General features: G+C 30.7%; 1 protein-coding gene across 3 annotated transcripts; it reads right to left on the bottom strand.

The window, feature by feature from the left end:
- Positions 1 to 22,777, bottom strand: LOC121122424 (uncharacterized). 3 transcript variants are annotated; one of them, XR_005865796.2, is made up of 19 exons: positions 22,485 to 22,777; positions 9,941 to 10,220; positions 9,000 to 9,160; positions 8,338 to 8,368; positions 8,086 to 8,272; positions 7,363 to 8,021; positions 6,790 to 7,106; positions 6,538 to 6,726; positions 6,333 to 6,480; positions 5,924 to 6,274; positions 5,732 to 5,851; positions 5,219 to 5,671; positions 5,046 to 5,147; positions 2,178 to 2,282; positions 2,038 to 2,118; positions 1,910 to 1,957; positions 517 to 654; positions 326 to 389; positions 1 to 261 (listed from the first exon to the last, which is right to left on the bottom strand). XR_005865796.2 is itself a non-coding variant. In XM_040717405.2 (18 exons), exons 2-18 carry the CDS (start codon positions 10,164 to 10,166, stop codon positions 246 to 248), a joined length of 3,258 nt encoding a protein of 1,085 aa, XP_040573339.1. In that variant the 5' UTR covers positions 10,167 to 10,220; positions 22,485 to 22,777; the 3' UTR covers positions 1 to 245. The 3 variants fall into 3 exon arrangements, 1 of the variants encoding a protein (XP_040573339.1); XR_005865795.2 differs by having other exon boundaries at positions 326 to 654; XM_040717405.2 differs by lacking the exon at positions 517 to 654.
- Positions 22,778 to 26,241: the final 3,464 nt, after the last annotated feature.

Raw genomic sequence — 26,241 nt, 5'->3', positions numbered from 1 at the left:
TTAATGACTTATTGTAGGTAATCAAATTATTCTTTTGGAGTCACCGTTTACATATATTTTAGCATAAATATTCGGAATGATGTCGAAGAAAAACACTATATCACAAATTTAAATATTAATATATTTTAATACTATCTCAATTTTGAAGGAGTAACTATTTTGAAGAGAACATGATAAATACACTATTCATATACAGAATTCGAAGAGGATTGAGGGATTAGGAGAGGGGGTTCTTTATGACCTTGTTATTTGCTTGGATGACTGTAATAAGGGAAATAGTATGATTGTCTGTTAAAAATATGTAAAGTATGATATAAGTTCGGACCTTTCGGGGATTCTTTGCCGTCGTCGAAGAACTCTAGCTCTTGGGATTTTTCGTTGTCTTACTGCTATATAACGTAAAAAAAAAGATATTAAGGTAGGGATCCTTTATATAAACTATAACTACAAATCAATGGAATTAGTATTTCTTGGGAGTCATAAATGTTAAATATAAGAAAGTGAGATGGGTCGTACAGGTCGTAGAAAGGTGGGATAGGATAGGAAGAAGGACAGAGTGGAAGGATTTAATTCTGTAAGGATCCAAATATTTAAATAATGTCGAATGTTGTTATGAGCTATTGTCAGGATTTCTTGATGGATGAATGTGAAAACCTACAAATAAACGATAGGTAATTAATGGGATTTAGACAATGAGGAGTGTGCTATCACTCTAAACAAACTAAAAAGACTGCATCCTATTAGTGCGATCGTAATAAAATTTGTCAATCCTAGAAGCGATCCTTGTTGGTATTTTATGTTCACAACAATAAGAGCTATGTGGCTAGATCAAACTTACAATACTCATGTCTTATTCACTATGGCTATCATATATTATTTTCTTTGCTTTTATATTCTTCAATTCCAGCAAGGAGTAAAAATTAAAATATACCTAGGATCGTAGGACTGAAGGACCGTTGAACGTAAAAATTGAGAGTGATTAGGGAATCAGTCCTAGGAACGATCCAACACTAACCATGAGGGTGGTTGATATGCTGTTTATGTCAGTAGAAACTTAATTAAATTATGTTTAGAAAAAGAAAAACAGGGATTTTGGTTTTTCTAGCTATTTTGTTTCATGAGAAAAGACAAGGCTATTCTCAAAGCAAGAAACTTTAGCAGCACTTTCTTGTCAAAAATTTCAAAATAAAAAAACTTAAGAACCAAAATCCTTGGTTTAATTTCAATATGTTTTTATCAGAATTATTTCATATATAAAAAGGGGAATAAATAATCTTTCAAAGAGGATAAAAGAAGAAATTGGATTGTAAGGGTAAGTAAAAGATTAAGTTATCTCAATTTTACCAAAAAAATGGTACACTCATCTCTTGTTTTTAATATTTTGCCTGTTGCAATAGAATACTATGTACTGAGAGTTATAGCATATCAAATTTATCCTAAATGTGCAAGTTTTGAACTTTGATACAATATATCAATAATTTAAATTATACAATTTATAAGAGAAACAATAAAAAACTTTCAGCTGTCCCTGGACTCCCATTCATAAAATAAAGTAAGAGTATATGATGCTTCAATATAAAAATAACTTTAGTGAAATTAATAAGGAGAAAATCTCAATATATTTTTTATTTGATATGAAAGACTTATAATGACCCGGATATAGCTTTTCAAATAAAATCCATCAATTTTGACTACTTTTAGAGCAATTTGAAGCACATCCAAAGGGTTCATAAGAACACTTTTTTGATTGAAGTTGACGTTAATTTGTCAAGGAATACAAAAGTAAACCACACTCAATTTTGAGAAAACCATTCTAGGTTGATTTTGTATTGACGGACCACATATATTATTATTATTATATCGAGATCATACAAGCTACCATAAGTGTTCTTCAAGTTGATTTAAATACCTTGTACACGTCTGAACTTCTGTCTTGTTTCCTCACGACCAGCGTTTCCTAATTTAATTTATTTAAATAATAAGCTTTTGAATTGATCAATTTGAATATTAATTAATTATTATTGGTGTAATTATCACCTTTGAAGCTTCGAAGTTTGGCAGCACGAGGTTCATTCTCCCCATTATCTTCCTCGGCTTCAGGTTCTTCTTCGGAGGGATCTGTTAGGGTTAATTAAAATAAGAAAAACGTTTGAAACATTTTTGCAATATCAACCTACTTCTTGAACTAGGAATTCTGGATCTCCTTAAAGTGGAAAAACTGTGCTTGATTGATGGTTTTTCAGGCTCAGACTCTGGTTCAGAATGAGGTTCCTTATGACTCACTATAATAAAATATATACATTTAAATCATAATCTGATATTTATCTCATCAATATAAAGAGTTGTAGAAAATATGGTAACCCTGACATTTTGAACAATGCTTGGGAGAAGATATTATATTTGCATGGGAGGAAGGAAATAAAGACGAACCCCACTCTGAAACTATAAAGGGCAAAACGTCGTTACCTTTATTATATCACGCAACCTTTCCTCCGGAAGAAAAACACACACACAAGAAAAAAGGGCCCCGAGATCATCTGGTAATTAGCCATATAAGTCAACAATAATTTTTATACTATTAAAATCTACATAGTATTTTATTCGATACCGTATTATAATACTGCTAAGTAATATTTCTATTAAAAGTGTAGCTATAGATTTGTATTTCTATATGATAGCTAAAATTTCTTCATACATGTGAATAATAAAATCACCACTCTATATATTATATAAATGTCAAAGGATCAGCAAGAATTACTTTGTTTATTTGTTAAAAAGAATAAATTATGTAATAGCCATTAAGCGAGAGGAGGGAATTGATAGCTGACAATAAAGTACATTGGGTATTTCTGTGTTAGCGAGGTAACACCGTTATGTAGTCAGAAATTACTTCAATGTTGATCCTCAATTCTAATTATAATCCTAAAAGAACTTAAGTTAGAATACTACATCTATCCTACGTGTCTGCTCAATTCATTTACAAACTTGTCATATTGTAATTTCAAATCTCCACAATTCTCATTATTAAAATAAAGAGGTACTGTGATTTAAAAATGTTTCTTTTTAGAGGGAAACAAAATACCACGTTCGTAATTTTTGTATTTCCAAAAATTTATATTATCATGTCATTTTCACTTCCACAAACAATGCACATTCTAAATCGCAGAGACTTTTTAATTTGAAAGGAAAAATTGTTGAGATTTGAAGATTATAAAATGAAAAATTCTAAGCATTAAATTTTTAATTGGTCTACTCCAAAATTAAGTGCATGCATATATGAGTACACGTTCGAAAAATGTTGTAATCCAGGGGCATCCGCAGGATTATTATTAGATATATATAAATGTACATATTTATTTTGTTCGGTTTTTAGATTTAAAAAAAAAAAAAAAAAAATTAAAGCCATTCAACAAAATATTCAAAACTCCAAAAATCCACAGCCATTCACACAAATTTAATTTTTTGGAAAATATTTTTTAAAATTTACAATAATTTACTAAAAATTTAGTTTTTTTGAAAAAAAATTCAAAATTTCAATTATGGATATTAAATTTCTTTTCAAATATTAAAATATTTGATAAAAAATTATAAACTCTATAACTTTTCACAGAAAATTGAAGACTTTAATTTTTGGATATTTGGGGTTGATGGGAGGAAGGATCCAGCCACTCGCTGCGGAAGCCCCTGTAACCGACTTTTACATTTGTAACCAGGGACATAAATAATTACTGTCACTCGGTGTGGGTAAAATAATAATAATAATATCAGTTGATGCCTGCTTATTTTAGTGGAATGTAATTAACATTTTCTAAGTTGCTATTCTTGTCATATCATTCCTCAACTTACAACCAATAAAACAACTAAAATATCCTATTAAATAAAGCAGGGAGCACTTTAAAGTACTTTCCGTTATGTTTTTGAGTAGTAATAAAGTGCGCTCCAGGTATGATACACCAAAAAGGAAACGAAATGACGTCATTTATACAAATATATTGGTATTACATTTTTTCCCACAAAAATTGAATTTTTTGTGAATAACAGTAGATTTTTGAAAAGTTTAAGATTTAAAACTTCACTTTTGAATTTTTTTTTCAAAAAAATTAATTTTTTGTGAATTACTGTGGATTTAGGAAAAAAAATTTCTAAAATTTTAAAATTGAATTTTTGAATATTTTTTTTCCAAAAAATTTAATTTTCTGTGGATAGTGATTTTTCAAATCCCCCTCCCCCCCCCAAGAATACTATATGTATATATATAAAATCCTGCGGACGCTCTCTATTACTGTAAGGAATTTTGATTTTCACCTCCTGAGGGATTGATTAATCAGGATTGATAACGAAAATATGTACATATATAATTTTACAGACGCCTCGAATAAGTTTTTTTTGTACGGCTCTGCTTATGAGCATAGCCGTAGCTACGAGTCGGGGAGAATTTCCATAGATTATTTGAGTCAGATAAAATTTTATGTCATCAGATAATTTAGATTATTTATTTAGCGACATACAAAAATTGAAATACCTATAACCAAAAAAGGTAATTTCGTATTATTTACTTCGGCTAAATTTTTTTTTTTTTTAAATAAAATATGTTCATTCGATAAGTATTACTAAACATGATATAGTAACAGCATACATAGGAATGACTCCGTTCTCGATCCACAATTCTACTCCAAATACATAAACGACTCACAATTGTTAATTTTCCCGTGAATTATCAGTTTTACTCTCCGTCATTTATGAGCAGACACACTCTTATTTGCAATTAGAATAATGATAACAGGTTCAGATAATAAAATTAAACAGTGGTCTATTTATCAATAAATAAACCCACAGGCTAAAAAATGCTTAAGATTCACAACACTAATGATCCGTATTACTCTCCATCATTCATATGTATACTTTGCATTTTCCTTTTTTCAGAATTAAAAAGAATAATAATGAAAATTGATAACACCTTTAAAAAACAAAATGCATGTTCATGTTGCAACTACAAAAAATAATACACATTTTAAGTCATTTTTTCTACAACTCTAACAATATACCTCTGGTACGATGGCGATGAATTCTTCTGGGGTGGAACTTATGCTCTGAAGACGAATCTTTCACAACTTCGGCTTCAGATTCCTCGTCTTCGTGTTGATCCACTATTATTAAAACAAAATTAATCACAGTCTACGTAGAAGGTCAAAGAACGAAGATCAAAAAAATATATCACCTGTCGCATGGTGCTTGTTGTGATTTATTCTACGTCTAAAATTTGATACAGCTTTTCTTGGATTTTTAATAATTCTATTGTTATGCAATTGTTCTGAGCTATATGACGATTTAGGTTCATATCCAGTTTCAGCCTCAGATTCAGCTTCAGCCTCTGATTCAGCTTCGGACTCACCTTCAGTGTACCCAGCTTTGGTTTCAGATTCTGCCTCTGATTCACCTTCAGACTTACTTTCAGTGTATACAGCTTTGGTTTCAGATTCAGCTTCTGATTCGGCTTCCGATTCAGACTCAACTTCTGATTCAGGATATGATTCAGCTTCAGACTCAACTTCTGATTCAGGATATGATTCAGCTTCGGATTCAGCCTCAGATTCGGTTTCAGACTTAGGATATGATTCAGCTCCAGACCCAGGATATTTCTCTGATTCAGAATATGACTTTCTTTTAATATCTGTAATAAGTTTTAGCCTTTATAAAATGATTCAATAATAGATGATGTAGTTATTTATACTTGGTCTTAGTCGATTGATTCGACGTCTTGTTTTAAGAATGTTGGTGCTATGATCAGCCTTTAAGTCTTTTTCACCCTCAGATTCAGGTTCAGAACCTTGTTCTGCCTCAGGTTCAGAATCTAATACAATTTAATCATAGTGAAGAATAAAAATATAAAAAGTTGTATGTAGTATGATTTTTGTTCTCTAACCATGATCAATTTTATTATGATGTTTTCTTCTACGACTGGGTAATCTTCTTGGAAATGAATTTCTTGGTTGAGACTCAAATTTAGCTTCTGACTCTAGCTTCGCTTCACCTTCAGTATAAGAGCTTTCTGACTCTGCTTCACCTTCGGCAGATGAGCTCTCTGACTCCGCTTCACCTTCAGCATAAACACCCTCGGACTCCGCTTCACCTTCAGCATAAGCACCCTCTGACTCTGCTTCGGATTCCACTTCAGCATTTCCACTCTCTGCTTCTGATTCACTAGCAGCATATCCAGTTTCCGCTTCTGGCTCAGCACCAGGTACTCCGTGACTACCACTCTCCCAATTAAGTGCTGAAAACAGCAAATAACTCATTGAAAAACTGAGAAATTAATATATTATAAAATTTACGGCAATTAGAAAATGTAACGGTATCTTGGGTCACAATTGGAGTTTCATAATGCTTTGCAACGGGTTTAAGATCATTGTTTTTTCTGACAGACCCACCAGAGTAAGGGAAGAACAAATAAACAGATTCTTCTATTAATGAAACATCTCTCTATAACAATAAGAAAATAATCATCAGAAATTGATTGAAAAAAAGTAGCTTGAATACATCAACTTCAGGTGAAGTGATGGGCTTCGAAAATTTTAAGGTAGAAACTCCATTTTCACGTTTATATGTCATGTCCTTTAAATTTTGTTGATCATCAGGGTGAGGAGAAGTATAGGTGGTGACCCACATGTCATTGACAATTCCATTACCAGTACCATCAAGATAGCCTGCAATGATGTCGGAACTACCCTGCAATTTCAAAACAATTTCATAACTTAGTTCCTATGATTATCATAGTAGCCAAATTAATACCATGAATCTATCATTTGAAAGACCAATAGCAGTCCATGTATCGTCATCCACAAGGTTAGTTACAACAAAGTCAATGTGATTCCCATTACGGCTCCATTTAGCCGTATAGAGACAATCGTTTTCATCAACACAATTTGAGGGGTATTTAAACTTTTGATTTTCACATTGACCACCATTGTTAACCTTGGCGAAGAAATTGAATGTGTCAACTCCTCGGTTCGTTCTACCGTGATATTTTACATGATCTTCTCTATAGAATTTAGGAATACTGGCAGTTCCTTTTTCAAGACCAGAGGAGGGTCTATGATCATACATGTCTAAGATCAATTTAAAATAATAGTTAAGGCCCAAATAAGAGTAAGGTTATCTACCACATCTATCATGTATAGACGTGTATAACTTTGGAACTGACTAATATACAATTTATTCCTAAGAATTAAGATAAATTAAAATTTTGGAAGCACGAAAATTACAAGTGTGGGTATGAAGATAAAAAAATGCAAAGTTCTAAGAAAAAAATGGCATGTACACGCATGATAGATGTAGTAACCGACCTTAATGAGAGAAACTCACCCGATTCCTGCCCAAATGCCCAAATGATATGCATATCCTCATTGTCAATTGAAACATCTGCTCTGTCATTGGACTTCATTTTCCTTCTGAAAGCAATGGTCGTTTCTCCATCTTCTTCATATGCAAGAGCCGAAGTTAAATCTTCTTCACCTCCCCAGAATGAATCTCTTCGTGGCCTTGACCGGTCTCTTGTGTAACCGTCAAATACACGATTTAAGTTTCCTCGGGCCATTCCAACCACCATATCAGTACAATCCATTGCATGAAGTTTTCCTTTAGGAATAAAGGCTGATAAATCCAGGTCTTTATTGAACTTTGGAGTACGGGAAATTTGCTCAGATTCAAAACTAGATAACTCATCCTCACTTTCTTCATCAATTAATGGAAAGTTTCTACAACTGGTAGAGGTACCTTTCTTTCTAAATCCAATTGCACCATAACTAAGTCCTTTTACTTTGAGGACTACCTCAATCTCTCCCGTCTCCGGTAGAGTCTTATAAAACATTTGCATTTTATCATTAAAATTACGACTTTGGTACGACGTCAAGTCAGACATCTTTGAGTTGAGAGAGGATCGCTTATCACAGTATCGACCAAAATATCCCATATTACAAAAGCATTGCTTAATAGTTGATCCTGTAGATTGAATATCAATACACCTGAAACCACAACGACACACATAATATTAAAAAGAATCACATATATAAAATTTAAGGAACGTACTTTCCGTTTCCACAATCAGAATCACTGCTGCATTCCAATTCATATTGACATCGTCGTCCCGTAAATAATCTATCACACTCACAAGAACCCGTTGCACGATTATATTTACCATTGCCAGAGCATCGGACTTTTAATTTCCCTCTGGGAACTATTTCAATGTCAGCACATGACCAGAACCTGTATTTACCTATCGTATATGGAATAGTTAAAAAAAACATTGAGCGAAGTGAAATTTTTGAATAAGTTACTCACCCCATTCCTTGGCTTGTCTTTGAAGTCGGATCTAATCATACACATATTTATAAATAAAAATTAGTAACTAAAACAAATGGTTTAGTAGTATATTATAGTACGTTTTTACTGACGTCATAAAATTGTATTGAAGGCGACGCCATAATATTTTATATTTATAAATTTCCTATAAATCTATATGAAAATTCATCAAATGGCTCTAAGAATAAAAAGACTTTCAACTGCATTGATTACTACTTGATAACAATGATAAACTGAATTTTGAAAATCCCTATAATATTGCTACATTTATTCAAATAATTTTATTTTTATTTAAGGGATAGAAGAGTAACGATAAAAATAGGATAATAAGTGAAATTAATCTTATTTTTTCCATTTGAATAGTTAATTTTTATCCATAATTTGGAAATATGATTGTATTTAAATAATGTAATAACATTTTAAGATTAGATAAGATAGATTTTTGATCAACAGTAAGGTTTTAGTCCTTTTACTTGTGGATCGCTTTTTGACATTCAAATACACGGCAAACGTGCATCCTTTTCCTTAATATAATGATAAAGTGTTTTTATTCATATATAACTTGGTTGTTAAGGCCCTAAAATCGCCGACTTCAACAATTTGACGTCACATGAAAACGATTTATAATCATATGAACATACCGCACAGTTTTTACATGTAAACCCTCGTGGTAATTTTATTTCCTGATTCTGAGCAGTTGAGTCATCATCGATCCAGCCCGTTCCCTTACTTCCACCATTCTCAGGAGTTAAGGACATAAGGATATTATCTTCAGGATCAAGCAATTCTATTTTATGGCCACCTAAATTATATTCACCAAATGGAAGATGTATTAATGAGTATAAATATTGCAAATTGCCTTCGGTCTGAATATCCTAGACCGGTATGAAAGCGTTATAATCCTAACTAATTCGATTCAACTTCCGTCAACGTGGAAATATTGGTCTCGGAGGATTGCTTTCCCCCAAAAAAAAAAAAAAAAATATAGCTTTGGTCAAAACCAACTCAAAAGTGGAAGGGAAAAAAATTAGGATATTAAATATTTTGCTACAAATTTCAATAATTAAATTCTTAATATTAAATTTTTTTAACAAAATATTTCAAAAATTAATTTTTTTAACAAAATATTTCAAATATTAAATTTTTTAACAAAATATTTCAAATATTAAATTGTTTAACAAAATATTTCAAATATTAAATTTTTTAGAAAAAAAAGCTCAGAATCTCAAGTTATTCTCAAAAATCCAAAGCTGCTCAAAAAAAAATTCAAAAATTAAATTTCATATATTAAATTTTTTTCCAAAATCCATAGCTATTCATAGAAAATTAAATTTCTTGGAAAAAATTTGAAAAATTAATCTTCAAATATTAAATTATATCAAATTAGTTTGCCCATCTCCTATTACCAACTAATGTTGGGCCTTTTTGTGTTTATTTTGTGTATAAAGGTTGCGAAATACAAGAAATATAACAACGTGCTTTAAAAAAAATTACAATAGACCGAACTGGGAAAAAATATTATATCTCAGACAGAATCTGACACCTAATGAATTTGTATTTACTCAAATAAAACATAACGTACCTTGATGTGGATAATTCAAATGCCAGGAAACGTTGAGACGAGCCCCAGCCTCAAAAATAGACAATGGTTCTCCTTTGGGCATACCACATGGAGCAGGCGTTCGCACAGAGTCCAAAAAATCTAAATTCAATTGCCTTCCTTTTGGGAAATTTAAATTGACATGAGAGTCGGCCATTTTAAATATAGTAGCAAGTAGGAGAAACAAGGATGAGCTCTTGAGCTTCATGATGATCCTCAAACTTCGTATGGGATGAAACTATCTCGATTGAATAGTGAGCCTCTATAATGTGTATTTAAAAAAACGTAATAATTTTTTGATAAAAAAATCATGAATTGTTGTGTACGTAATTACATGGTATCAAAAATAGTTTGTCCTTTTCTTAAACAATAATCAAAAATCTTATGAATTACAGAAATAATACGTCATTATAAATTAGGTCCATACACAATGCATATACACGTTTATTCAGAAAAGATTTTAAACAAAGTAAAATAAGTATACACCTACTTAAAAACGTAACAATTATTGAATCTATTAACAGGGGCGTCAGCAGGATCATATATATATATAAAACCATTTTTAAAATAATTTTCAAAAATCTTTAGCTTTAAAAAATAATTAAATTTCAAATATTAAATTTTTTGAACAAAATTTTTTTAAAACCCTCTAAATTAATTCATTTTTGCTTTTTACAATAATTAAAATTATGTTTTTTGCAAAATTTCTTTTCTTAAAAAAGGTAATTCAAATAAATTTCAATGACTAAAATTTTTGAAAAATAAAAAGTAAATATTAAATTTTTTGGAAAAAATTCAAAAATTAATAATTGTTCCCCGCCCCCCGAGAAAAATTCAAAAATCTACAGCTATTCAAAAAAAACATTTTTGGAAAAAAATTTCAAATATTAATTTTTTTCCAAAAAAGTCTAATGCTTTTGGAAAATTCAAAAAATTTAAAATTTGATTTTTTTTTTCTAAAAAGTTTAATTTTCTCCGAATAACTATGGATTTTTGAACTTTTTTTTCAAAAAATTCAATATTTTATATTATTTTTTTCAAAAATTTTAAGCTTTGAAATTTATTTTCAACATATTTTATATCAAATATTTTCTTCTGTTGCTAATTTGATTTACTTTTTTTAAGAAAGAAAATTTTCCAAAAATAAAATTTAAATTCTAGTAAAAATCAAAAGTTAATTAATTAGGGGGAACCCCTCCGGACGCCTCTGATTAATAACTAGCGTGTGTGCCTGGTATAGCTTGGAGTAATTTGTGTCCCGTCAACACTAAAACAAGCTTGAATTATTTTTATCATTGTTAAATGTGGACTGCACCATTTTTTTTCAATTAACTGTGATGAGGCTCAATCAAAAAATTATTCTTAAAGACCCTTTGACTATGTTAAAAATGGGGCATAAAGCAGCCCATATTCATCTTAACAATAAAAGTATGAGAAATTGATATATTCATTATATTCGAAAGGTAAAATAGGGGCCAATATAAAGTCTCTTACATCAAATAAAGCTTCTAAACTATAGCAAAAATTATTGGATGTCTTAAATCATTTCACAAATTTGAATTAAATCATCTCACAAATTTGAAGTCAAAGCTTATGATTGACACAAATATGTTCAAAAAATATGTGGCTGTTATGTACGTATTCGTATAAATAAAGCAAAAAAATAATTTGGGATTTCCTTCTATTCTTGATTTTTGTTTCAAGATTCCTTTTATGTTGACGTAGCACTTTTGTCAAACTAAAAACAGTTTTTCAACAGCTCCCTTTCCCCTCATTCAAGGTATAGTCAATTTGTTTTTTTTTTACTTAATATAATGATATATACTTATAGAAAGAAAAAAAAAGAAGATATTTAATATCAAATTCTTAAAAAAATATTATGAGTTGCAAACGCAAATACTGAAGTACTTTTTTTTTTAACATTATTTTAAGTACTTCCGTCTTGCGTTCATATATATAAACCCTTTGTGTTATCAACTATATATAACTGACAATGACTTTATTTTTTCCATTAATAATAATCATTTATTTTTTTAATAATATTTTTTTTAAATCCAAAGACGTACAGACAACCTTTGCTTTTTATATATAGGTTTACTAGCTGGAGTACCTGTTAACGGCATGTTAAAAAAAGAGACAAAAACTCAACATGTAAACCTACACAATTTGAATAATTTGAATTTGTTCGACTTTGAGTCCAACAAGGACTTACAATTAAAACTCTGCAACAAATCCTCTATGTACTCTCTGTGTTTCATGAGCACACACAAATGTTAAATCTGGTTTTGTATATGCCAATGATTGATCATATGTAGTAGAAAAATAATTTTCCTCCTCTGGAATGACAACTGCTTAAGTAAAGAAAATGAATTATTAAGTTTTCAAACTCTAAAAAAAATAAACGTGCTAGCTAAAAAGTACACCTGACTTTCATCACTAGTACCCATCATAGCTCCGAGTTATTAGTCGTCGAATAAATTTGCTTTAATAAGATACAAAGGGTGACCAAAAAGTCTTGGGACAACTTATATTTAAAAATATTTATTTCTCGAAACATCTTTTTAAAGCATTGTAATCAACGTGAAATTTCCTTCCAAACGAGTGCCAGTTCATTCCACATGTCCACCATTTGCGACAACTACAGCTCTCAGACGCTTTGGAACTGCTGTAAACGGTGTATGCATGGCCTCCTCCGACAAGTTGTCCTATACCAACACTATGATGTCATTCGTATCTTCGACGCTGCGGTAGGAAGTCACACTAACCTCCCTCTCCAGAATGAACTATATCGAGAAGTCCATTACATTGAGATCCGGAGAAGAAAGGGGCCACATTTCTTGTGCTTGTTCAGAAGAATGTCCTCGATTCTCCGGGCCAGCATCCGGTTGTTGTGGCTGTGATAAGCCAGTTCCACATTGAAGATCTTTTCGTCAGTTCAAATAATTGAAACGGGCATACAAAAATTGAGGAATTTCATAAGCACTTTCGTTCGTGTGGTCTCGCTGAGAAACTGCCGCTTATCTAGACGATGCGGCTTCACCCTTGGGTCCTCCATGACTATTTTAAGCATGGCTTCTCGATACACACAAGTCTCATGGCCCCTCTTTCTCATGGAGCGCTTCTTTTTGAGGTTGATCTTCGACCTCGTTGTCTCGTTCAATCTATGTGTACTATTGTACCTTAAGCGACCCCTCTTCGGCATGTCATCGATACTCCCGGTATCCTTGAACCGCTTGATTGTATAGAGAGCCAAAAGGATACATTGAGGTCTTTCAAGGCCTTGGTAATGGCCCTACAGATCTTCCCTTCCAAATGAAGCGATATGATGGGATCCTTCGGGTTTATGATGTCGTCGTTAGAGGCTCAAGAACACGTTTTAGAAAAAAGTTTGTTTTACAACAAACAGAGAATGAGTTTGCATGAATCATATGCAAAAAACACAATTAAAAAATATACACTTTTCTAGGAGAAATATTAAGGTGAAGTTACTGTCCCTATACTTATGAGTATTTGTACTTCTCTTTTGTTTTTCTAATATGAGGCATACATAAGCTATACAGTGTAATTTATTAGACCAAGTAGTTATGTAGTTCTAAGATATTAAGCACATACTCAAAAATGAGTCTTACACAGACAAATAAACGAAAACACGTTGCTTTATTTATATGAATAACAGAATGTGTCAATTCCATTTTACTTTTTCCAAAAATCATTTAAATTCCATATTCAATTCTAGTAGTACTTTACGCACTGATTATAAAAAATCTAAAATTAATTGTTTACTTTTATCATATCTGGTTTTAGAGAATATTAAATTTGAAATCTATGAATATATTTATCTTTTTTCGAGGCTTAAGATAACTTTTTAGTAAGAAAAAAAAATCAGTAATCCACATGAAAATTAATGCATACTTATATTATACACATTTTTATGTTGATATCTTATTTGTCCATATATTTTATATGCAATCCTGAGAAAATACAATTTAAAGGTTAAAAAATAACTACATTTTGAGGGTTTGGTTTGAAAAGGAATAACGCCTCAGTTTTTCAATTGTTCTTACGACAAATATGTTCATTTGAAGCGTTAATACATGGTTAAGATTTCATTTTCATAACGGTATTCGGTTTAACTGCAATATTTGTTTAATTTCTTTTTTGTTGAGAAAAAAGATATACGAGGTTCAATGCCATTGAAAACAATTCGATATTGCTACTGAACTAGACCCCTTAGACCAATCCTTCTTAATTTTCATTTTTATACATCAGTATATAAAATATACATGTTTTTACGATCAATTTTGAGAGTCAAGGGCCTTTACCATCCCATTAAATCCATTTATGTCAGAGACAGTTATCATTTTTGTAGGACAGGATTAATTCTGTATTAACTTTCGGTTTATACTATAAAAAATTGGGATTAATCAGTCCCACAAAATAAATATGACGATGTTTATGATTATAAATTTGAAGAAAAAAAATTAGATCTTAAAAAAAAACTATGTTATTCCCTGTCCACGGTTTGAGACCCCTGCCTAAACCTAAATATTGGTACAGATCAGTCTAGAAAAAATCATTTATGACCGAATAAAAAAACCGTTTTGGAACTGGACTCGACACTAGACTAGAAACCATTGTACATCTCTTTTACAGAGTCCAGTAAATGGATTAATAATATGATAATTATTTATTTATATTTGGATTTTTTGCCATTCTACGATTGATAAACGTAAGCATTTTCTATATCTAAAAAAGGTCGACAATTAACTTGGTAACCCTGACAATTTGAAGAATGTTTGAGAGTAGAACAGCTTAGCTGTTATGAAAATATATTAAATTAGCTGGAAACAGCTGTAAAATGAAGGAAATAAACACAGATCCCACTTTGTATCAATCCAGGACAGGGGCAAGAATTACTACGCTTTCAATCCTTGATTACACTTTGACTCCAACAAGGACGTAACACTTATTACCACTCAACATTACTCTCTGTTATTCATGAGCACACACACTCATGGTTACACTCTACAATTATATGTATTCTATGCCAGAAGTAAATAAAAGATGTCCTAGAAAGCAGGAGGGGTTTTTTCTATTAGGCAATCCGAACAGCGTATTTTATTTTCCGTCTACTGTTATCATTATTATTTCATCCTTGAGGAGAGAACATCGAAGTATGAAGTAATAATTAGGGCATATGCTCATGGAAGACGGAGAGCAGCAATGAGGACTTGCTTAGGAGTGATAATTGTAAGTTCTTGCTTGACTCGGAGGAGAATTGAGGATCGACATATGAGTAATATAAGCCTACATGTCCTTGCTATATACAGAGTGGGATTTGCGTATATTTATTTCCTTAGACAGCTATTAGCAGCTGACTTAAGTATTCTTCCAATTGTCAGGGTTACTACGTTCATTTTTTTATTTTATTATTATTTTTACACACGGCAGGACATACATATCTCCGCGGGAATGAAATAATAGTTAAAACAGATTTAGAAAAAAATATAGAATCTTCAAATTGCCAAAAAACAATCGCAAATTAAAAATTGCTTAGAATGTTCAAACCTACTTATAGGAACAAGAAAACATGTATGACAGCTACAAGGTTAAACATTAATTTGTTTAAACATATTCTACTGACCTTGAAAATTATAGGTACACTCAGGCATAAATTTTTGAAGTAAGGTATAAAAGTAAGCCAAGCACCAGCAAGATAGGAGAGCGAATGTTCACTAAAATACTTCAATCAGAACCCTACTCCAGGTCAAAAGAATAATTCTGCTTTTAATAATAGTAGTACCGGAAATAACTTGAAACTACTTTCAAGTATCTTTCATAGAACTGATCGGTATCTACAAAATATGTTACCTATATGTAGGGAAAACAAAATTACTTTTTAATGGAGTAATAGGGTAATAAGTAACTTATTACCCTATTAATTAATATTTACATAGAAGGAGGCACAGTACATAATATGTTCAAGGAGACCGGAGACAGTTGCAACACGGAACATAAAATACCTTTTTGTTAGCTGATATCTTTGTTCAATCATTTTTCCATCTCGTCACCTCTACAGTGTAGGTACCCCAAAACTTTTAATAGCATTACTAAGTAACGAAAAATACAATTTCTATTGAATCAAAAAAATACAACTCAAACCCATGATATGTTTAAATATTTAGCTATTTTTTTATTCAATATGTCTTCCCTCATAAGCAGTAACGGCCTCGACACCCCGCTGAACAGATTCGGAGCTCTTGACGATGAAAGCCGTGTCCATGGCGTGTCACACTGTCATCATGCCAGCTCGAAGTAATCCAAATTTGGATGAGAGGTGTTGGGTTGAGTCACAGCTAGAGTAGATCGCATAAGCGTTGCCTTTTCTGTTTTTGCACCGACATTTCTACACATAGAAACATGGGATGAAAACAAAACTTGTTTATTTTTGTTTCAGCTGTTGTTTGGTTACATAATAAAACCTCGTAATATAAAATAATGACGAATAAAATTGTAATTAAATGTTAGTGCAAGTTTTGGGTCCCCACTGTTTATGTATGCACAACTGTTTCGATATTATTTAGTATGTATTAGGGTTTATTAAGGATCGTATCGGTCGTTAATATGGGACTTAAAATCCGTCTTGTACAGTCCAGGATGGCTTATTCATCAAGGAATGTTCTATAGGTGGCTTTTACGTCCGATACTAACGTGACCTTAAAATTAAAGATTGAAACAGACGAGCCGTCAAAAGTTTGGATCGATACATCCCTTATATATAGGTATATAAGGGATGTATCCAAATAATCCTTGCATCAAATTCAAAAGATTCGGAAATAATAAAAGTAATTATGTGCATTCATAAATGAATTTATAATCATGAAAAGAAAAATTTGATCTGAAATTGGTAGTCCAAGGATGCATTCTTTGTCTTTAAAAATAAACAACTGATTTTTCCTCCTGATGGTAATGACTTAATGACACAATGTGCATTCACTAATAGATAAACTTCCTGATAAAATAGACTCTAAATTTATATATATTTATATTATATTTGCTTATCATATTTCTATGATTTTATTAATCGTGCCTTTGATTTTTTCCGTATTTATTTTTTGCAACTATTTTTGCGAATCATTAATGGAATGTGGGAACATTGCATATGCATGTCTAGAGAACGTGCTTTTAATATGTTTTTAAGTTGATATTTATCATTTGTATATCTGTAAGTAGCATTAAATGCTACTTGAAGATTGGCAAACAGGGTCGATGAGATCAATCAGCACTATTTGAAACTCGTATTTAAAACAACACAAAGAAAAAATAGTTTCAAAGAATTCCAAATAACCACCCATGTTCTTACATTTAATTTGATTATTTTCTGCATACAAAAATCACTGAATACAACGTCAAAAAGCTTTGTACAGTAGAGATGTCCTCCCGGTTAGGCTGATGGGACTGTAAAAAATTTATAAATACCAATGGAGTCTTGAAAATCCAAAAACTAAGTTCACCCCAAAATATAATCCTGCGAACGCCCCTGTAGACCCATGCATCACGTCCATTGAGAACAAAAGCAGCTCTATATACCTTTTATTGCTCCCAATGACACACTGAGTCATGGTGAAGGATGTAATCTTTGTTTTGGAAATGGGAGAGACTTAATTCTATACATCTTTCCGATGTCCAGTACATCTCATTTCCACTAAAATATGGTTACAAAGCTTCACTCTTCCGACAATTTTTAATCATTTTTGACTGTGGGTGACTTATATACAAGAGGTTCCTACCTAACTCGATTTCAAACACCGCCGATTTCGCATAACACAGTATTTGGAATTATATTGTCGGGTATAATCCCCTATTTTTGCAGTTTTTTTTAAATATTATGATAATAAATTATATAAAAAGTACATAAGGAAATGAGCAAGATTATAATGGATGTATATAATTTTGCATTAGGGAGAGCTTCCTTTTTCATTTTTATAGAGATTATATAAATAAATGAGAGAGCAAATATGTTTTCTGAGTGTCTTGTAATTATATGATTTGAAACAGATATACTTAATACTTTTGGTTATTATAAAAAAACTTAAATTAAAAAAAATTGCGAAAATAAATATTGGTTAGATCCCGATTATTTAATTTTTACAGTATTGAAATGACCGAATTACAAATCAAGTAAAGATTTGATTTTACAATCACTTTACTAGATTCTTGTCTCGCACCTTTTAATATACTCTTACCAAGAGCTGTAGCAAAGGCTGAAAGATTATTAAAGTTTCAAAGTTTTTACTATAATAAGACTGTATATTGTCCGTTAATTATATTGCACTGCATAGGACTAGATGAGAAAGAAGGAAAGGAAAAAATCTTAAGTGTTTTTCAAACTTTAAAAAGTGTTAAAGACATAGTAGGTAGAAACCTATCAGCTCATATAATCTGCAAGACACTTTTATGCAATAATTTTATTGGAAAAACCAAGGAGGAAAGGCTTTGCTCTTTTAAATGTGGTGAAATTGACATTCAAATTTATACGTCATGTCAAATGACGAAAAACTTAAGGGATCTTGCATCTAAGATCCTTGCGAAATTAAAGGAAAAGGCATGAACTTTCATTCTCGGACCTATGGAAGGAGGTAGGGAGGGGCCATAGCAAGAAATGTATTAGTTTTAATTAAAAAGTCAATAATGATTAATACAATGGATGGATACACGAGGCCTTTGGAGCGGCTGAAACTTCGCCTAGCTTTTTACCTCATATCAATTGGATGTTTTAATGAAGAAATATGGTTCCTATTTGACAACCCAATTTTACAAAGCTTTTAAAAAACCAATAATTTGGTTCAAAGAACTACAGAAGAAGCACAGTATCATCTCAACGAGGAAGTGTGAACTCCTCTTTTATTGTTTAAAGCTATCTTATGTCCTATTAATTATTAATCATTTGTTTTGCGCCTTTTGTTATATTTAAAAATTTTTTATAAAATGGGTGAAATATTGGGATAAATATTAATTTAAAAAAAGTATCTTGTCTCGCATCCATTATTTTTTGTAATTTATGATAAATAAAATGTTTTAATTGTCATAACCATACTAAAAAACAAAGAAAAAATAGTAAATCGTGGTACTTAAGAAATAATTTATTCCATTTTACGTGGTTTGTACTACTAAAAATGTCCCCATACGACGCAGATTTCATATTTTCCTCAAAAACTGTAATAAGAGTGGAGACCCATCAATATATTTTTTTAAAAGATGTGGCGTTTGGGAACTTCATCTTTAATGCTCAAATTGAAGGGATTTGAGAAAATGGAATAGCTGTTTGTAATTATATATTTTGTCTAGGATACTCATATAATTCCAGGATTTCACCCGTTGTATTTTTGTAAGTCAGCAACAAAGATAGAGTGTCTCTTCTCAAACCTTGGCATGTAGACATAATAAACTGTGCTTTTTGAGTAACCAATCAGGTTTTGATTCTACTAGGACAGTTATCTGCGTGAGCTACTTCAACAATTGGATCTTTTTGTTCCTTCTTTCATTGTTATACTGATTATATATATAAATGAGAGAACCAATCTAATCTCACACTACTGAATATAAATCCCAGCTATTCGCTCTAGATAAAGTTTGAGATACGGCTGACAATAGTATGGAATAAGTAAGAGCTTGCTTGAATGTTGTGAAGACCAATCAGATTACATAGTTCCGTTAATGTTGTATCAGTCCTTATTTATTCTGTCCATTCCAGTCTTAAGATCAGTCCTTAGGATCGGTACTTAAGACCATTGGTCCTTCAGTACTAGAACTGATTAAAAAAGAAGAAATAAAGTTGATTGAAGTTATGAAGGACCGAACTTAAAAGGTTTTTAGGACTGAACTGGACCGGACCAAGAATGAACTGGACCGGACCAAGAATGAACTTGGCCGGGCCAAGAATGAACTGGAACGGACCGAGAATGAACTAGACGCGACTGCAGTCTAGTTCAGTCCTAAATAAGGACTGACACAATACTAAGATCCGTGTCAAAATTATTTATGTATTGAAATTTGTAAATTAAGAGGTAATTAAATACAAACGAGGGAAAAAAATACTGTACCTCATTATCTTTGTATCCCGGGTGTGCAAATCACAGAATAACAATGGAATTATGATTTCAATAAGTACAAAATGCTTAGTTGTAGACAACCGTTATGAGACCCTTGTTGTTCCAGGAAAGGCATATCACTACGCTTTATGCCTTTAATATTTACCTTTGTATATCATCTGTAGAATTATGGAAAAAATAAAATAACACTTCAATTTGCGAGTTACCTTCTTTCGATGAAACATATACGTAATGTTTTATATCTAGTATTTTTGAAGAAACTATTATATAATAATCACAACTGGGATCGTCAAAATCTACATTTAAATACTTAATTACTTTAGGGGGCTATTGAATCTTCAAGGAATATGTATGATGATTTAATTGATTCAAAGCATCCCTGAGCCCTTGATCAGGATTAAATCAAGGGTAATTATATCCACAAAGTCAATATTTTTTTAAAGAAAAAACTGGATTTTTTATTGAGGGCAATCACTCCTTTGACATATAAGATTAATGTATTTATGGGGTGGAGCCCAAGAACAATTCTGTGTATATACTATGTTGCACAAGACCTTGAAGACCTACACTACCCATAAAATATACACTATTATCAATGGTTGGCCTCATCTACTCTTCATTGGAGACAAAAGTTTGGGCTAGGGATTTCCCTCTTTGTAATTTAAATGATTTTGACTTAGTTTTTTGAGTTATTTTTATATATCCAAGAGCAAGAGTCTTTATGAGCTTCAAAATATACAGAGAGGCAATCAATGTTCTGTATATTTTATGAAAGGAAACTTGAATATTCAAAGTAAATAAATAAATATACATATATTAGATGTATACTCTTAAAACAGGTACTAATGAATGAAATATCTGAATTGTTTTTTTAAAGTGGGTGTACTCAAAAATAAAAATATTAAATAATTATTAGTAGTGATGGGACGATTAATTGGAATTGGGCATCGGAGAATCGGATGTTTTTTCTGAAATCGAAATCGAGAAAATAATGTGAAATTTTCGATTCCGATATTTATTTATAACTATTTATTAATGGCATTTAATTATTTATTACTTTTTTTAGTTATGAAAAAATAGCCTCAAATACAGGAATTTATGGTTTTTACTAGAAAATTTAATTTAATTTTTAAAAAAATTAATTTTCTTTGAATAATCATGTATTTTTGAATTTTTCTCCAAAAATTTTGATATTTAATATTTTAAAATTTTTATCCTAAAATTTTAATATTTTATTTTTTAAATTTTTCAAATCTTATTCCAAAAAATTTAAATTTTGAAATCTTTTTCAAAAATAATTAATTGTTAGACTCTTTTTCTAAAAAATTTAATTTTTCAAAATTTTTTCCACAAAATTTTACTTTATGTGAATAACTGTGTATTTTTGAAAAAAAAATCAAAACTGTCATCTCATTTTTTTTATCAAAAAATTTTATAATAAAAATTAATTTTTGAATTTTTTTTCAAAAAAAAATTATTTTTTCATTACAGCTGGGAATTTTTGAAATTTTTTTGAAAGAAATTTAATTTTTCAAATTTTTTTCAAAAAATTCTTATTTTGCATTTTTTTCAAAAAAAAAAAAATCCTAAAATCAAACCCCTTTCCCCTCAAAAAAAAAAATATATATATAATCTTATAGAAGCCTCTGAATGGAAAATTGTATTTTTTAATATATTAAAGAATTTGCATCGGGTATTTTTGCTACAATTGCATCAGAATCGGTTAAGGATATTTTTTGAAATTGTCCCATCACCATTTATTAGTACTAAAGTTTTTATCTAACCCACCTGGCATTGGAATCTTACACTCAGGATCAGGGTAACTAGAAAATTACTTGGATCCAAGTTGGCTCAGAGCATATGTACTTAAAAAAAGGTGGAGTCAGATACAGCTTCCTACATAATTTTGACTCTAGTCCTTATTTTTTTAAGTTAATCAATAATTAATGATTTTATTGTTCAGGATTGCAACCCATTACTAGTAGGGACATGGAATGTAATCATTTTGAAAAGACGGTTTTATTAATTATACTATGACACAAAAATGGTCTCAATCAGAGTCACATAATACAAAGGGGAATTGGAGATTAAAGACAAAAAAAAAAGATAATATTTGTTTTTCAAACTTCCATAGAAAAACCTTGAAATAAATTGATACGTGGAGAATAAATTTGACACATAAGTTATGAGTCCTTAGCCATCAACAAACACGACTTTGATTGAGTTTTTTTATAATTATTTATAGCCCATAATTAACAGCTCACAAAGACACTTCAATCATGATAAATCCACTTTATGGGTAAGTAAGTACATTTATAAATAAACAATAAACTTGTTTTAAAAATATAGTAAAAGACTTCAATAATTAATTTATGGAATCCATAGAGCTGATATAATAACTAAAAGGTACTCACGTTTGATGGACTACAAGATATGGGCTAGGAAAAACAATTGGTAAATCTAACAATATAACTTTGTATTAAAAGTATACAACAATAATTTTTGTCTCCAACCACGACGAATATATTCCCAAGCGAGTTAAACCACAGACTGAAAGGAATTGAAGAGTTTTAAAAGTTACATGAAGAACCGTAGGTTTTTTTTTTATTTTAATTCTTGTTATTCTTATTATTCGTTTCCATTAAATATGTTTACAAAAGAAACGCTTAAGCGATTTTGTGTTAGTGACTGACTCGTACTGTACTCTACTTGAGCCTTTTACGTGTTTTTTTACAAAACCGGGTTCCCTCTAGGCTGAGCAAGTAGCAACGCTATTATTAGCAGTAAAATAATAGATTGTGTATTTATGTAAGGGCCAAGTAGTTACTTCTTGGAATTGAGGTTCCCTTCTTGGTGTTTAAATATTGTTGTACGTCAATATAAAAACAATCTTGAACAAAAATAATAAAAGAAGAACATTTCAATTGTTTAATTTTTTTACTTCGTGTAATAATATGCATACAAGCATATAGGTTTTTAATTCATATTTTTATGTGTTAGGGAATTAAATAACATAGACATCTGCAGAATTATTTATATATAATTTATTTTTTGGTTGAGGGAGAAGGTGGGGTTTAGAACTTCTTAAAATTTTTTTCAAAAATTGAATTTTTGTATACAAAGTTTCAAAATACTTAAGTTTATGGAAATAATTTCAAAAGTCCATAATAATATTACCCAAAAATTAAATTTTTGGGGTAAAAAATTCAAAAATCCACAGCTTTTCACGTAAAATTTCAAAATTAAAATTTGAATAATAAAAAAAGTTCAAATATTTTATTTTTTTTGAGAAAAATATAAAAATCAATGGCTATTTACAGAAAATTAAATTTTTTGGAAATAAAATTTCAAATATTAAATTTTTTGAAGAAAAATATCTAAATCCATAGCGATTTACAGAAAATTAAATTTTTTGGAAAAAAATTTCAGATGTTACATTTTCTTGCAAAAACAAAAAATCCCTGATTTGGTTGGAGGCTACAACCCCTGCAAACACCCCTGTATCAATTTTAGACTTTTAAAATACATCAAATTTAACAATTTCTCATTTTTTATTCTAAAATATAAAAACTGGACTGCTTTACCTGCAATTTGTGACACACTCTAAGGATTAAAAACAATGATTTGTTGATAGAAATTGACAATAATTAGTATTCAGAGAAGACTAATGTAATGTTTATTTAATTTCGATAAAAATGATTCTAGCTTGCTTTTTTGTTAAAGAGTCACATATCTTTTTGTATGTTATTGGTTCAAATCCTAGGGTTTTTGATTATTTTTTTAATCAATCATTCGAAAAAATACGGATGGATATTTCTACTCTTGTCCAAGATGACGTCAATAACTTTTAATGATTCATAGAGTTATTAAAATGAGTTGATCAACGAGGATTTCCTTCCAATGATCCCTATAATGTTTTTATGAGCTATTAAAGATTACTACCCAATACTGATAAGTATTGATAAAGTAGGATATTCGATCGTTCTCTTTTGCCCGAACATATCTTCTTTCTACGTGTTGTCCGGATTTTTTTTTTATAAATTATTAATACATCTAGTTTTTGTTGATAAAAAAGCATACTGACATCTCACAACCTTTCATCTTTAAATACACAATACATTGGTAGTTTCTGATAATAGGGGAAGAGCGTTGTTTACTTATATTAGTTTTTAAATAAGATGACAGAGAGTATCCCCGTATTGCAACGAAATAATACAACTCCTTGAATGATAATTATCATTATGACATAAAGGACACACCAGTGCCCTCAAACAATCTATACTTATATGATATAATTTGTGTTTTCATGAAGTAAAACTGTGGCACACCGAACTTAAAATCAAAAAAGAATTCATTTAATTTGCCGGCTATTAATTGTGTAGCAAGATGTTATCCTTAGAGATGGTATTTTTGGTATGAGTGCGAGGAGAAAGGCAGGAGCGAGACATATGGTACATCTGAATTAAGAATATTGTAAATAATAGCTGCCTATCTTCTGATTTTAGAGGATGAATATGAATTACTGCTATAATGAGGAGAATCTATTACATTTAAAAAAGAATTATTGCAAAAGAAATCTTATAATTATATTTAAATTAATATATTTTTTATTATTATATAGTTTTAAATCAATTTACACCAAAGATGGGCGATAATTCTTCTTTTAGAGGGAGATGTACTTATTTAAAATTAACTATAGAGAAGAATGAGTACACGTATCAACCGTCTTTTCTTTTCTAATCGCTACACGTAGTTTTTACTTTACGATTTGTTGTGCATTCTTTTTATAATAGTATTTAGTGTAAATGTGGTAGAGTAAAACGGAAAATACAACGATAATTAATTAATAATACAAAAAATCGAAAATACATATTGTCTATTAAAAAAACCCAGAGGAATCAGTAAAGTTATTTATTTATTCTTAAGATGGTATAACAATCAAAATATTCACCTAGGGGCTATCAAGTTTTGAAATGAATTTGGCGTGAAATCTTTACAAGACGTCATTCAACTTTTGTTAATCCTTAAATTAAGAAAAGGAGAAAATCTAAATATATTTTTTTTACTTCATATATACCGAATGGTGCTTTGAAATCTGAACACTTACTAATTCAATAATTAATGGAGGCTGAGTGATTGAAAATAATTGATACTTGAATATGTTAAAGCATAAACAATTAGTTACAAAATAAAACAAACCTGAGCTCTCTAGCTTATCGTCTTGATCCATGCAGTTGGGCGTCTACGCCATCATAAAGACCAAAGCTTGAGAGAGGAAGAAAGAATGGGTCAAAAAGGCCAAACTGGACCTAAAGGAGTTTAAGAAAATACAAGACAGGCACAATCCCCTCAAGTCAATGATGGACTATAGAAGAGATCTCGGGGGTTCACACCAAACTGTCCAGAGAGCTATCAAAAAAGTGAACAGAAAGAGTCTTGTGAGGATGGAGAGGCCACTTTTGACACAAACAATGATAGAACCCCATTTCCTCCGTTGACAGTATCTTTTGAAAAAGTTATGAATGTGTCTTTTGAACTCTTATTTGGCACTTTTGGCCACCCCTACAACCCCAAATTCATCGACTACATCTTTTAGGTGCATGTTGAGGGGAATGCCTTCAGTGCCCGTTATCCAAACGCCGAGTCCCTCAAAGCCACTGTCAGCCAGCACTGGACGCAATGATAGGGGCTACATCTGCAGGGGTGCCAGGCCTTCTTCCGTCCCCTGAAAGCCATCATTGCCACTAAGGGTGGCTACATTAATTATTAAGAGAGCTCAAACACACAGATGTATTTTTAGTACTAATTTTGTCGAAATTCTATTGTTAATTAATAAATTACATCTTTTTGAAGCTTAAAATTAAGTATTCCGATTTTAATGGACCACTCAGTACATACAACACAATATTTTACAGACATATTTGAGTCAATTATAGGCATTAACTTCAAATTTGTGAAAGGTCTTGAGATACTCTATAATTTTAGCTATTGTTTATAACGTTTATTTGATTTAAAAGACTAACATTCGTCTTTATATGGCGCCTTTAGATAAAATCTGTCTATTTCTTGTTCTTTTATTGTTTCGAATTTAGTAACCTTACGTACAATTTGTAGCTTTTCAAAGGGTTAATATGAACAATTTTCTCACAAAAATTGAGGATAGTTTGTCCA

Source organism: Lepeophtheirus salmonis, chromosome 8, assembly GCF_016086655.4.
Source record: "Lepeophtheirus salmonis chromosome 8, UVic_Lsal_1.4, whole genome shotgun sequence".
In the NCBI taxonomy this organism is placed as follows: Eukaryota; Metazoa; Arthropoda; class Copepoda; order Siphonostomatoida; family Caligidae; genus Lepeophtheirus; species Lepeophtheirus salmonis.
The sequence above is the reverse complement of the archived record's forward strand: the minus strand, read 5'-3'. Positions and strand labels throughout refer to the sequence as shown.